Below are 13,887 nucleotides of genomic sequence, written 5' to 3' on the forward strand. Positions count from 1 at the left end.
TGCTGTGAGGGTTTCGTTGCGGCCCCTCGCTGCCTGCCGTCACCCGGCGCCGGGGGGGAGTTGGCCGCCCCCCGAAGACTCTGCGATTCCCCCCGACGGCACCGCTGGGACGCTCCGTCCGCGCCCGACGAGACTCCGAGGGCCGCCCGCAGTTCCACCCCTCTCCCCCCTCCCCCTCCTTCCCCCCACGGACGGATTTTCACCCTCTCCACGAAGATCGCTGATTTCGGGGAAGGGGCCGTTTACCCCCCTTTCCCCCCCCCAGGAGACTTTTACGACCTTTTCCTCTCCAGGAAACCCCCCCGGCTCCCGCAGATGGTTTTTGGGGTCCCCCCCCGGGACAATCTCCTCGCTTCGGCCTTCTCCAATCCTTCCGGCTCCTTTCGCCGCCGGCCCCTCGCTCTTGTTTTGATGATTTTACATTTTTAATTTATTGGGATTTTTTTTTTTTTTTTTTTTTTTCTCCTCCTTCGGAGCGGGGGACGAAGGAACCCCCCCCCCCCCCCCCCCCGTCTTCTCCCCCCTGCACACACACATATTACCCTGTTGCCCTCGGACTCCGGAGCCACGAAACCCACGGATCGGGCCCTTTTCTCCCCGAGGAAGAGGATTAATTACCCCGTTGGATTATTTATTTCCCCGCGATCGGAGGGAAGGAGAGATGCCGGCCGGGTTCTCCCCTTAATCCCCGGATTCGTTACCCCATTTTCTCCTGTTGGATACATCACCCCTTCGCCTCCCCTCCAAGAAGAGGAGCGGGGATCGATCCCAATCTACGCTGCATTTCCCACTGCCTCCCTCTGTCCTCTCCTTTTGCCCCCCTCCCCTCCCCCCCCCCTTCCTCCCCATTTCATATCCAGAGAAAACCTCTGAGTTTCTCTTTTAAAATAATAATAATAATTTTTAACCCCCCTCTCTTACTCCCTCCCTGGTTATTTATCCTGCCACTATTCCGTGTGTGTGTGCGTACGTAAAGCCCTTATTTAACCGCATTATTATTTGTGCGTGTGCCTCGCCCCCTCCCCCGTCCCCTCGCAGTGTCTGTCTCCCTCTCCCTCTCTCTCTCTCTCTCTCTCTCTCTCTCTGTCTGTCTCTTTCTTTCTTGTCGGAGGCTGTGGGATAATGGCGTGTGGGTTGTGGCTGTGAGGATGAGTTCCTGCTTCGTGCCGAACGGGGCCAGCCTGGAGGATTGCCATTCCAACCTCTTCTGCCTGGTGAGCGCCCGCGGCCGCGCACACGCGCGACGTGCGCGGAGTGGGAGCGGGAGGCGGCCGGGGGAGGGGAGGAGGCCGGGCAGTGGCAGCAAGCAGCCATTTTTAGCAGAGCTTCTGCTGGAGGAGCCCTCGGAGCAGGCCCAGCCGGGCGGCTGCCAGCATTCCGTGCCCCCCCCCTCCCCCGGCTCCCCGCCGCCTCGCCTCGCCCCTCCCTCCGCTTTCAGCCCGGGCTTCGCGGCTCCTGCCCTGCCCTCAACTTTTTGGGCTTTCTTTCTCCTCTTTAAGGGAGGGAGCTGCGCCTTTTCCCCTCGGCCAACTTTCTCCTTTCCCTCCCCGCTGCACGCATCCCATACAAACCTCGGCCCAAACCCTTCTCCCTGCCTTAAATCCCCCCCCCCCCCCCATCGCCTTTACCCCAAGACCTCCAAGCACTCTGCAGAGCCCCGCTGCCTTCTGTGCGTTGTGCACCATTTTGTGCTCTTTTTCCTCCCCCCCTCCTCCCCCCAACCTCAGGACGAAATTGTTGGGATTTTTTCATTTTGGTAGCGCCCGACACAGATTGAATTTCATTGGGCTGTGATGCAATTTGGGTGCTGCATTCACCTCCTTCATCAGCTTAATGCAAATCAGCCTATATCAGATGGCTGCCTGATATACACACACACACACACACATATATATATATATATATATATATATATTTATATATTTAATTCTGGAGATCATTGTAAGTTAAAAAAACAAACAAACAAACAAAACAACCCGTGCCAGGCTGTTGTGTGGGGGTTGTTGGAGGGGGGACCCCTTTGGGGCCTGCACCCCATCCTGCTGCTGCCTTTGTAAATCCTGGCTGTCTGGATGTCAACTGTTGCAGCCCCCATAGCTTCCATCTAAATCGTTTCTCCTCCTCAAGGTAGAAGGCTGCCATGTTAGGTTTAAATGTTGCGGTGATCTTAGGTGCGTTGTGTGCTAAGAGGGAAATCAGTGACTTGTTGGCAAGCAGCACCTCGCCTCTGTGCTGCATTCTTGTTGGGAACCGAGGGGCGATGCGGCCCCAAAGGGCCTTGAGGCTGCAGTGCTCGAGGGGGAGAGGCTCAGTGTTGGAACTTAGTGAGGTGCTGGGTTTGGGGATAATCCAGGAATTGTCGCTTTCCCAGTAGGTGCGGTGGTAGCTCTTCGCTCTATAAAGTCGGATGAAGCTTTGCCCAGAAGGGGATTTAGTGGATCATAACCAATGATGTGTAATTTAATGAGAGAAACAGGATTTAAATTCTTAAAATGTGGTGTGGGAAATGAAAAGCGTGATGGCTCAGAGTAAAAGAAGTGTGCTTGAGAAGCTTCCTGCACGCGATAGGGAATTTTACAATAGGGGAGCTGTGAATTTTTCTGAAATAGCAGAGGAGTGGCAGAACGTATGGCTGAGTTCGATTTTTCCCTATTTCCTGTATCCTCAGAGTAATCTTGGATTTCAAAAAGCAGCGTAAGCATAAGTGAGCATGAAGTGAGTAGTTATTTGCTAAGGCGAGCGCTTAAAAGATGGGACATTTGGAACCTGCAAATAATTAGATAATTGTCACTCGTTTTTCTTTTTTGTTTTAAATCAGATCAGGAGGGGTTTTTTTCTTCTCTGTTGCTTTAAGGCTGCAGTGAAAATGCACAGCTCTTGCTTTGCTGCAGCTATTAAGAGATTTAGAAACAGGGTGCCTGGTTATTTCCAATTTATCTCCTCAGGTGCACAGAACATAGAAGCGTGGTTTCTGTTACAGCTGGCTGTTTCTGTTGGTGACGTACCCCGATGTCTGACGGTTGGTTTCTTTTTTCTTTCCCTTAGGCTGATCTAACTGGGATTAAATGGAAGCGATACGTATGGCAGGGTCCGACATCTGCCCCCATTCTCTTTCCGGTTACGGAAGAGGACCCTATTTTGAGCAGCTTCAGTCGCTGTCTGAAGGCGGATGTGCTCAGTGTTTGGCGCCGAGACCAGAGGCCTGGACGCAGGGAGCTGTGGATATTTTGGTGGGGTGATGACCCCAACTTTGCTGACCTTATCCATCATGATCTCTCAGGTAGGAAGAAATGAATCCCTTCTTTTGGTCAGTGCAAGGGTGCTGTTGCTCGTGGTGTTCTCCTGCCAGCCCTTACAGAAGTCTGTGTGAGATAAACTGTTGTCTGGAGATAAGATAAATGTATTCCCATAATCTACAACTTTGATTTTATGATAATGGGAAGAACTGTCAGAAGCCAAATTACGATGGCAGTGCACTGATCAGGGTGGTCTTGGTCTGCTGGATAATAAAGAAACAAGTTTTTTTCTTCTATACTTCATTCTTTTTTGGGGGTGGGGGGAACTGGAATGCACAAAACTGTCAAAGCAAGCAAACCTATGGATTTTGGCAACTTCTTGGGACTTCTTGTGCCCAAGGCTGTGCCTGCGATTCGGAAGCAGAAGTGATGCCTTAAATGTGTTTTGATCAGGTCCCTTTTGTTGGGTAATTGGAACTTCAAAATTCCATCTGAAATCCCATTTTATTATGTCATAAAAATTGTAGAGATCTGGGCAGTTCTGAACTGTACGGAATTGTTTGGGTTGGAAGTCAAATTGTTGACGGAGAGTCTTCAAAAGAAGACAATTTGCTTCATGTCTTTGTGTGAGAATCCTTACACCTTGCGTTTTTCTCACCCTTTACCAGTGCTCTGAACCTGTACATGCTTTCAAACTTAGACCTGCTGCTTCTGAAAGGCTAACACTGTCTATATTTCTCAACACTGTTCTATTGGAGACTTGGCACTTCGTTTTGAAAACGTTTACTTGTTGATGTCAGTTCCCAAAGTATGATAAGCAACTGGAAAGCTATGTGATGAAATTCAGCATTTAGACCATCTGTAGATCTGTTGGTGAGACCACAGTGATTCAGGGCGGGGGGGAAAGCTGCATCACTGCAATTTCCTTTGAAACAATGTACGGTATTTGAGTTACTGACGTGTGAAACGAGACCAAGGTTTGGTGACCTGCTAACCAGACATTGTTAATGCTGTGTTTGTGGATAAGCTGAAGAACAAACACAGATTTGAAGTGCTGCTGTGGCAGACTTGAAACAATTTAACGTGTGGGTTTTTGTGCCCATGATGTGATCTGGAAAAGAATCGACATACTGAAATAGTGTTTGTTTGTTGGAATAGTGGACTTCGGAGTTGGGATGCTGCTGGGATTCCTGTCTGTCCTGGAAATAAAAACTGTGTGTCTTTAAATGTTATTGACTTTGTAGGTTGCTTGGTATTTCAGTGCATTGATGGCTTCCTTATTTTTGCCCTATGAGTAACCTCGGTCTTGACCTGCAGGAAACATCCTTTGTATGGCTGAGATGTAACTTAGACTAAAGGCTATTTTTGGCCTGGGCCTGCCCTGAGCAAAGACCAACTGTTGTGGGAGAGTATCCGTGTAGAACTTGGGTGCAGTTGGCTGCGAGATTAAAGCGTGTTACACTTGTGTCTGTGTGTTACAAGTGAAGCCATTTGGAGACTTTGTTTCTGCTCTAGGTGGCCTTCCAAATCTCGTTTGAACGACTTCCTCTCCACATTCCCTTGCAATCTACCCACTAATGTCGAGGTACCTTTTGAAACAGCACCGTTTTGTAGCTGAGCTTTTAGGTCAGCTTGTGTTTGTATTTAGGGATGTAGATAAACCCCGATGCGTGGTTATCAACTCCAAACCCCTGCTGTGCTCTAAGGGAGATGTAGTAGCAGGTGAGTGTCTCCCGGGGCTGTCTGCCATTGCTCAGGTCACCTGTGGATGTCTGTCCTTCCAGACAGGTTATCCTATGTGTTTTGCTGTTAAATACTTGTTACCTATGCCCATGTGTAGAGGTACTGACATTGTAGTTTAACAGGCTGTTTTTTTGTCTCCTCTTAATTAAAATGGATGCTATAATCTCTTAGAACATATTAGCCTGCTTGATTCTTACATGACCAGAAGCTGATAAAGATATTCAGTAGCTGCGTTGTCTGAGGAGTGCCCACACCTGTGCTTTTTCTCTTCCCCATTACACAAAATCTTAATGTGAGCCTCATATAGGAAAGAATTACGGCTGAACCCAAACAATGTTATCTGACCTTTGTCATAGACCTAATGGATTTTTTCATTGGTGGACAATTTCTCCTAGTAATTCACATTGCTCTGTTCTCCCAATGATTGCTTGTCCCATTTTCAATGGAAAAGATAAATTACTTCCTGGCAGAGGCTTGTTACCTTCAAAATTGATTGGAAATTGTTTGCTGCTGATGGTTGAGGTGCTGCCTCATTTAGAATTTTTCTACTCAGTAGGAGAAGAATTGTCCTAAAGAACCAAGTGCAGGAGTGGAGTAGGAGCAGCTTGCTGCTGCTGGCATGTCCTTTGCTGCCCACAGACAGGGAAGGGAGGCAGCTTTGGTTTTGGTTTCCTTTGGTTTCGTTAGGGAGTGGACGGTACTTTTGGCAGTTTTTTGATGATTTCTTTGTGATTTATTGTTCCAATGAATAATGGATGTTCAGTGTCTGGAATGCATCTCAGTCATCAACTCTCAGTACCTGAAATATGGCAGCCTTCGAGAATCTCTTTATCCCCTGCAGAAGCATCTTCGCAAGATCACTTCAAAAGGGAACATACAGATTTGTGGGTGTACATCTGTGCGTATCAGATAAAAAAGGTGTTTCTTTCTCTCTTCAGCCAGTATGTTCTAGAAGTTCTGCCTTTGCCCTAGAGGTATGTCTGAATGACTGCTACTGGCTGTATCTGAATTCTTGTATCAAGCCTTAGGTAACAGTCTTGTTGATGGTCAGGGATTGTTGTTGCCTGGGGGCATGTCAAAAGGAGACTTGTTCAGAGTTAGTAATTGATCAGTAATATTGACTTCACTCAATCATTTCTCTTTTCCTTCCCTAAGAAGCTACTTATTGTATGTATTTCCAAAAAACCCATCGGTCTGTTTCTCCCTCAACATAGCCAGAGGCAGACAGAAGTTAGCCAAGTGTTCTTTTATCCTCCAGCAACCTCAAAGGTTGTGTTTCTGTTGTGACGATGAGGCTTGATTATAGGAACTTCTGCAGCTCAAACCTTAACGTGGGACGTATTGGAGAACTTCAGAAGGCAGTGAGCCCTCACTGGTGTCTAGTCAACAGTTTTTTTGTTTTTTATTAGGTAGGTTCTTTTCTCTTTAAATTCTGTTGAAGTGCTTGCCTATATGTTTTTTTAAATTGGTGGAATTGGTAGCAGTTTCAAACCTGAGAACAGTTGGGCATGAATTATGCACAAGACATAGTCCCAAGGAAATGGTTACGTTTTGATTAATGCTTGAGTAGGGGAAAGCTTCAATGTGCCATTGACCTTCAAGTTGCATCTTTGAAATGGTGAGCTATAAGATGCAGCTTTTTCCTTCTGGTGTCTGTTAAATCTCATTAATTTACTTTAGAGTGTTTTGCTCCTATCTGTCATATATCGAGTTAATCCGTTTTTTGTTTGCCGAGCAGTCTTCCTCCCACTTCTGTGAAGGATAAATGTATGAGCATAATGCTGGTCTTAGCTCCGTGCTGAGCCTCTGGGAGAGCTTTAAGGAAGGAGGAGTGAGGTCTGTGTGACAACGGCTTGATGCTGATCCTGAGTGGGAAAAACAGCAACGGCGATAGCAGCGAATGCTTCTTTCTGTGTGTTGTCTGGTTCTGGGTGTCTGTGCGTTATAGGTCACATCCTTGTCTCCAAACAGATCTGAGAGCAGCTTGGTTTGTGCTGATGTCAGCATCGGGTGTCTCATTACTTCTAATACAATGGAAACAGGAGTCTGAGCCAGTTCCCATACTGTGAGCTCTGCAGAAAAGCCTGCTGCTTGCAAGTATTCAGCAAAGTGAGCTTGGAAAACAGCTCAGCTGGTGGTTTGCTGGTTTGGTTTTGTTTTTTAGATACCACTTGCTTCCTAAACCCATTTCACTACTACAGCTGCTACGAAAAGGATGTGTTCTTTAAAAATTCTGCAACTGGCGGCAGGTACAGCATCACAAGCATAATATACCTGCATAGACAGGAGCAGGGAGCCTACGATTGCTGAGGATGAGATTTAACAATTCATCTGCTTATGGAATTACTCAAAGATGGTGCGGAGCAGGATATTAATGAAGCACGCAGTGAAAAAAGGTGTTCAGCTTTAGTTATGGCCAGGCCACAGGTCTCTGTGCAAGGGAATTCAGAGCAAGCAGATTCTGAAGGCAATTTGTAGGCAAGCGTAGTTACGTACTTACAGAAAGGTCGTACCTTCAGGCTTTTAATGCTCAGAGAACAACCACTTCTGCGTGGTAGAAAAAGCATCAAATATGTTCATGTGGTGCAGGTGAAGGGCTCATGCTGACCTGTAGTGGTGCTGAGTATTTTGAGGATGGTATTTGGGACAGCAGCTCGTGTTTTGGCTTGTCTCTCAGGGGATGAAATTTTGCAACAAGTTTGGATAACTGGAGTGTTTTCAGTGAATGTAGATCAGATACAACCCTACAGAATCCAAGTAAGAAAATGTATGTTGAAGCTGGTATTTTGAGTTCTAGTCAGCACGTCTAAACACAAATTGGCGCTTCTCACTTAGTTTTGTAAGGGATATAGGCCCTTAAAACTGTTTTTCCGTAGGTTAGCAGGGTAATTCTTACTCTGAACAATTTTATTTCATCTTAAAGTATTTGGATTTTTAAATTCTTTCATCCTTTTAAAAGGAAATATCGCCCTGTGTTACTATCATGTAATTACAATATACAGCAACAATTGCAGTCTGACACTTACATAGGAAGTGGGATTTGATCGTGTAAATCAGTTTTGCATCTGTCTATTTCTATAATTGGCTCACTGTCAAATGGTGACAGAAAAGAAGCCCATGAAAGTAAGCAGTGCTTTAGAAATGCTTCTGAATCACGATAGGAAGGAATGGATTTTTTTTCCCTGTGTAGTTAAAGTAATGGGGAGGGGGAAGCTGTAGCCCAAAGCGCTGGCTTGACTTTCGGTTCAGGTAAAGCAAACTTTCTGCTTAGTATGTGATATAAAGAGAGAGGAAGAAAATTAATGACAAGAGGACAGTTTATGTAAATAGTTGTCTGAGGAGTTGGCATAGATGCTGCAGAGCAGTTGACTGAATCGGAGAGCGAGAGGAATAACCAGAAGTATTTGTAATAGCAACAAAAGGTTTGTAACCTCTGGATTACCAGGGCACTTGTGTGGATATCGCTTGTCTGAAGCAAAGCTGTGGCTCGACGCCTCTGAAAATGAATCAGCGACTTATTTTGGTTTATTGCTGCTATCAGGTTGAACGCTTACCGTTATTCAGTTTAAGGAAGATCAGAAGATGAAACTGTCTCTTCTTATCCCCCTCACAAAAGGGTCTTTTTATGGTTTACTTTTTATGATTCCTATTAAGTAAGAGGATTTTTCAGATGTTGAGAAACAACCATTTGAATGAAGAAGAAAAATACGACGTGGGCTCTGACCTCCTGTGTATTTCTCTCCTTCCATCCACTACCAAAATAAGAGGGGTGGGGGTGATGGATAAACAGGCTTCACAACTCTGCAGGACACTTACTGCTGTTTCTCTGCACAAATTTGAATAAAGCTCTGAAGTGAGAGTATCTTTAACCACCATCTTATTTCATGCTCCCTTTCCATAGCAAGTGTGATGTTGTTGATCCCAGGTGCTCTTTCTGATCAGCAGGTATGTTTATAGCAGGCTGTTTTTTCAAGTTCTAGAGCTCTAATTGTGATTTCCACCCAAGCTTTACACTTACCCGCATAATATGCTCCTCTTTTGTATTTCCTAAGAGCTCTCCTAGCTTAGTTTGCTGCTGAAACAATCTTCTGGCAAGTTCTCGCATGCAAACTTTTGTTAATAACTTGGTTGTCAGCACAACTATTAATGTTAAATGGAATACTCAGGGCTTTGTAGTATCCTCTGAAAAGTGAAACTTCTCCTTTGTGCCTGTAGTATGGCCATCAAAATAAAAGCTGAGTTACACTCAGTGTATGTGCAACTTCGGCATCTTTCTGCTCATTGACACGCACTAATGTGTCCGTTGGTACTGATATGTCAAAACAAAACTGGGCATAAGGGCTGGGGGGTAATTCTTTGTCTTTGTTGCCCTCCTGTAATGGGTAATTGATGCAGGGGGTGTTCTTGGAATGATTTTTTAAAAATTACAAAAGCCATATAGGAAGCAAGTATTTAACCTTTGAAATGGTGCGGAGTTTATTGTGCAGTTAAAGTCCAATATCATTAAGCTTTGTAGTTAATGTTTGCTCTATTGAGCTGCTTGTTTGCCACCAGTTGAGCAGTGTGTGCTGAGCAGCAAAGCTGCCTGTAGGATAGGGTTGCTTGTTTGTGTGTGTCTCCAAATCTCTGAGCCAGGGAAAAATGCGTCCTCTTGGCACCGCTGTTTTATGCCCTTTGACTTTGGACCTTTGTTGCTTCTTGTTGCAAGCGTCTTGTATGATGTTTCCTCAGTGAGTTACTGTATTATCTTGTAGCTTTATGGTTTGCAAAACAAGTTCATGCTGAATTTCAACACTGCAGTTAAGGTGATGGAAGGGGAGAAACTCACAGTGGGGTTTCTTTTTGAGGAAATGCAGTTCCTTGCTTTTTCTTGTCTTCACCAGGAAAGTATTTCATGTAATGATTCACCTGTAGTGATGTGCATCTTTTCCCTCACAAATTATGGGGCAGGTCTGTTTACTCTTCTTCTATCTCTCAGAGAAGGATTCTGGGACAGTGAGTAATCTTCTGTAACTCACAGCAGTGCTGTGGAGTGGAAGCGTGCACTTACTTGTGTGGAATTAAACAGGACACAGATTTTCTAGCTGCAGTAGTGCTTTGAAATTCTATTTTCTTCACCCTTGTCTTAGACATTGCTTGTTGTAATAAGCTGAAGGGTTTCCTTCTAAATGAAACCCTTAGGTGTTTGGTTTTCTATATGCTCTCTAATTTAAGGTTATTGAGACTTAATACCATTGCAACCTTTTAAGCTTCTAAGTGGCTTCCAGATAAAGGTGAAGGGGCTTATTTCAAAGGGAGATTTACAATGCAAGGATGTGGCTGCGTTGCTGAGGTTTTCTGACCATGAAGCAGTCCAGAGGAAATCTATTTGAGCCCAAATTCTCTCTGAAAGAGAGGAGCAGACAGGTTGCTTCTGTAAAACCTCGTGTGGAACGGGAGTCTGAGCCCAAACTCACGTCTTGGAGGTGCGAGGGGTGATGGATAAGGGATATGGGCAGCCTGGTGTAGCTTTGAACTCCAGGTGTAGGTGGGAGCAAGGAACTTCCACAGGTCCCATTCAACCTACATTGTTCCACAGCTACCCAGAGACCAAAGTAAAAATGTCTCTTTATCCACGTCAGGTAGTTCATTTAAGTCTGCAGTGTTACCTGGAGTGCCAAAGCAATGGAGCTGTAAGAATAACTGTTGAGCTAGTCCAAAGTGACCAGTAGCAGATCTTTGGGGATATCTGTTAAACGTGATGTCCAAGGGTTGTAGGTTGAAGGTAGGACCTGACTGCCGTAATGGAAGAAGATCCTGAGTTTTCCTGTATCACCCTCTGTACCACTGCTCTGGTGAGGGTGAACCATTGAGAGATGCTACACGAACTGTGAAATGTTCTCACTTGTGTGGTGTAGCTGCCACTGTAGTTCTTTGGGACTACCACTCCTAGGGCCTGTAGTGTATGTTAAAGCACTAAATGCCAGCCAGAGTGGTTGAAGAGTTTACAGCTTCTTGTAATGAATCTTGCTTTCTGACTTGGGAAATCAGCTCGGCTCACTAAGTTGGATTCCGTGCCTGTGTTTTAGGTACGTGCCCCACAGATCAGATCTCGGTGTTTCACTTGAGAATCCTATCAGTATGACCTGAGCTTTGTTTTTCTGTTTATAGATCTGTATAGAGATCTGAAAGTGGCACTAGCCTGATTTTTCTATCTTTCTTGTTTATTTATTTTAAAATTTTAAAGAAAATTCCAGTTGTGTGAATCTTGTGAGGAGAGGGTTCAGGTGGTTCCTACCACTGCTCTCTGTATCTAGGTGGTGTTTTACCCCCATACCTCCCTTCCTCATTAGCAAATGGATGACCATTAAGGGTCAGTTAATCATTAATACTTTTGCCCAGCTCCTCAATGAACAATAGCTAAAAACACAAGGATATTTTAAAAATGTGGCTGTGGGCAATTTAATTTATTTTGTTCTTAAGCACAACTGTCATTTAGCATTTCAGGATAACTAGATCAAAATACTCCAAATAAGAGCCACCCTGCAAACAGATCAGTGGTTTTGCAGACTGAAATATGTAACATACTGGTGCTGGTTGTTTCCTTCTGCTTACAAATAGCTTTGAATCTCTTTTTCCTTTTTTAAGGATGGAGTGTGGGGGAGAGACTTTATAACTGATTACTTTTAGCAGATATACTCTTGTAACATTCAAATCACTTGCTCATGTTATAGGCTTTCTTTGGTTGTATGTTATGCTGTGACTGCCTTAAGAGCTCGTGGGAGAGGAAACAATTTCATGAAATGTCTGCTATGTGAAGTAATAGGATGTAGTTCAATGTTAATTTATCTTTTTTTCTTTGCCTTGTAGAAGAAGAAGATGGTGTTTGGGAGAATGGACTTTCTTATGAATGTCGCACTCTGCTTTTCAAAGCTGTTCACAACCTGTTGGAGAGGTGCTTAATGAACAGGAACTTTGTGCGCATTGGGAAATGGTTTGTGAAGCCTTATGAGAAAGATGAAAAACCTATAAACAAAAGGTAGGATGCTTCATTTTGCTTTATTAAAGAAGCTGTAGAGTTTAAGCTTTACGCTGGAAGGAACGTTTAATTAAGAGCACTCTATTTATGGGTTGCTTGGGATCCTGAATCTCTGATCTTTCTTGTTGTTCTGCCTTTTGGGAGTTCTTCAAAACTTTCTTATGAAGAAATGCAGCAATACTGAAGATAATAACCTGTCTCTTCTGTATTGGACACCACGGATAAGAAGGGTTGTAAAAGAAGCTAGAGTCTTTGAGGAATGAAGAAGAGGACAGCTGCTGTGAAGCTACCACTGTAGTGGCCAGGACTAATTCTATCTAAATAGCACTTGTTCTTTGGGGAAGTGGAATCTAGGGACCATTTACAGGCATTGCATGCAGAGGGCTTTGGGAAAAGAGTTTGTTAGCTCCTGTCCAGAAAGAAAGTTGCATCTGGGGACATTACTGGTAGAGGAATACATGTGGCCTCCACAGTGGGGGGAGGAGGGTAAGGAGCAAATTTCTGATCTAGATTGGAAGAACTTCTCCTCGTGGTTCTAACGTGGTTTGGCACGGTCTATGTTGCCTAGCAATAAGTAATGAAATGAATAAAAACTAGGTTATCTGGAACAAGTGTAATCTCTGTTCCCAAATCAGCTTTTAAAATCCAAAGTAATTTAAAGCTTAGAGGATGGTGGTGGGTTTTCTTATTTGTTTTTCTGTGTTTTTGGTTTGTTTTTGTTTTTAAATGCATCTGTTAAACCCTGCATTTAGAATATTTGGAGATCGGTGGCTCTACTTTTTGGATGCGGGCTCGGCCTTTGTTGGCATCTCTGCAGTAAATTTAAACCTCAAAGAAATTAGAATTGTTTTGCAGCAGAAGCACATGTTTGTGTGCTTCTAGCAGTTGTGGACTGCTGCTTCTAATTTATGGGTAAACCTGTCCTTTTAATTCCAGGCATCTCTTTGTCCCCCCCCCCCCCAGTAAGGGAAAGATATGTCCTTTCTGGAATGTCCTTGTCCACCCGTTTCTTCTCTCTCTTGGTGCCATAAATCAATAATAAAGAGTTTACTTTTACCTATTTGGACTGATACTGCCTTGGCACACTCTGGGCTTTCCTCAGTTGAGGAACTAGTTTTCCAAATTGCTGTTTGAAACCAGCGTTCATTATGTCATGGCATCTCTTGGAGTAATTCTATAAAGCTCTCTGCAGCAGCTGGAAAAGCTGATGAAAGCTTTTAAAATAAAATAGCAGCATTTGTTTAATTTGGAAACTGATTCTTTTTTTAAGAAGCTCAGAAGGTCAGCATGCTTGATGAGAATAACTGAAGGAATTGTGAGCTTACCCACAACACCACTTCACCATAAGTAGTTCAGAACTGCTGGAAAAATAGAGGGCAAGTTTTATTGCAGAGAAATCTGTGTTTTCTACCAGATACCTCAACCACTTGATTTTCTGAGTAGTGGCTTGGATGAAATAAACCACTAAAGTGAGGGGAGCAATTAACAGATGTGCATATTTTGCTCATCCCTTCTAGGAATGCCTTAATTTTGTTAGGTTGTTCAGAGGTATCTGCTGAGGCCTCTGTTGATCCAACAGATGCACTTATCTTAAAAAACATAACACTCTTTCTGAAGCTGTATTTTTCTTTTTTGGATTTGCTCCATTTTCCTAGTAATAGGAATAGCAGTTCATAAATTCATCACACTGATTTCAAAAGCCTGTCGTACTCCTCATAGTCCATTTTCAGAAGACTGCTTCTTCCTATATGCAGATATTTCCCTCTGACACAGCAGTATTCCTCCTGTGTGGAGGTGGTCGTGGGTGAATGTGGCAGGTGCTGCACGTGTCATGGAGAGTAAAGCTTCTGTTGTTCAGGAGGGTTGTGATTGCTTCTCTATATTGCTTGT

General features: G+C 44.2%; 1 protein-coding gene across 1 annotated transcript in view; it reads left to right on the top strand.

The window, feature by feature from the left end:
• Window positions 1-1,148: 1,148 nt before the first annotated feature.
• Window positions 1,149-13,887, top strand: part of MED13 (mediator complex subunit 13) — a gene marked incomplete at its 5' end in the record, with an annotated part of 46,881 nt that continues 34,142 nt past the window's right edge. Inside the window, 3 exons of the mRNA XM_079545161.1 lie at window positions 1,149-1,214; window positions 3,046-3,280; window positions 11,829-11,997. Of these exons, the coding sequence (XP_079401287.1) occupies window positions 1,149-1,214; window positions 3,046-3,280; window positions 11,829-11,997 (470 nt within the window). The remainder of the gene's footprint in view (window positions 1,215-3,045; window positions 3,281-11,828; window positions 11,998-13,887) is intronic.

Source organism: Tetrao urogallus (assembly GCF_951394365.1).
Source record: "Tetrao urogallus genome assembly, chromosome: 20".
Lineage (NCBI taxonomy): Eukaryota > Metazoa > Chordata > Aves > Galliformes > Phasianidae > Tetrao > Tetrao urogallus.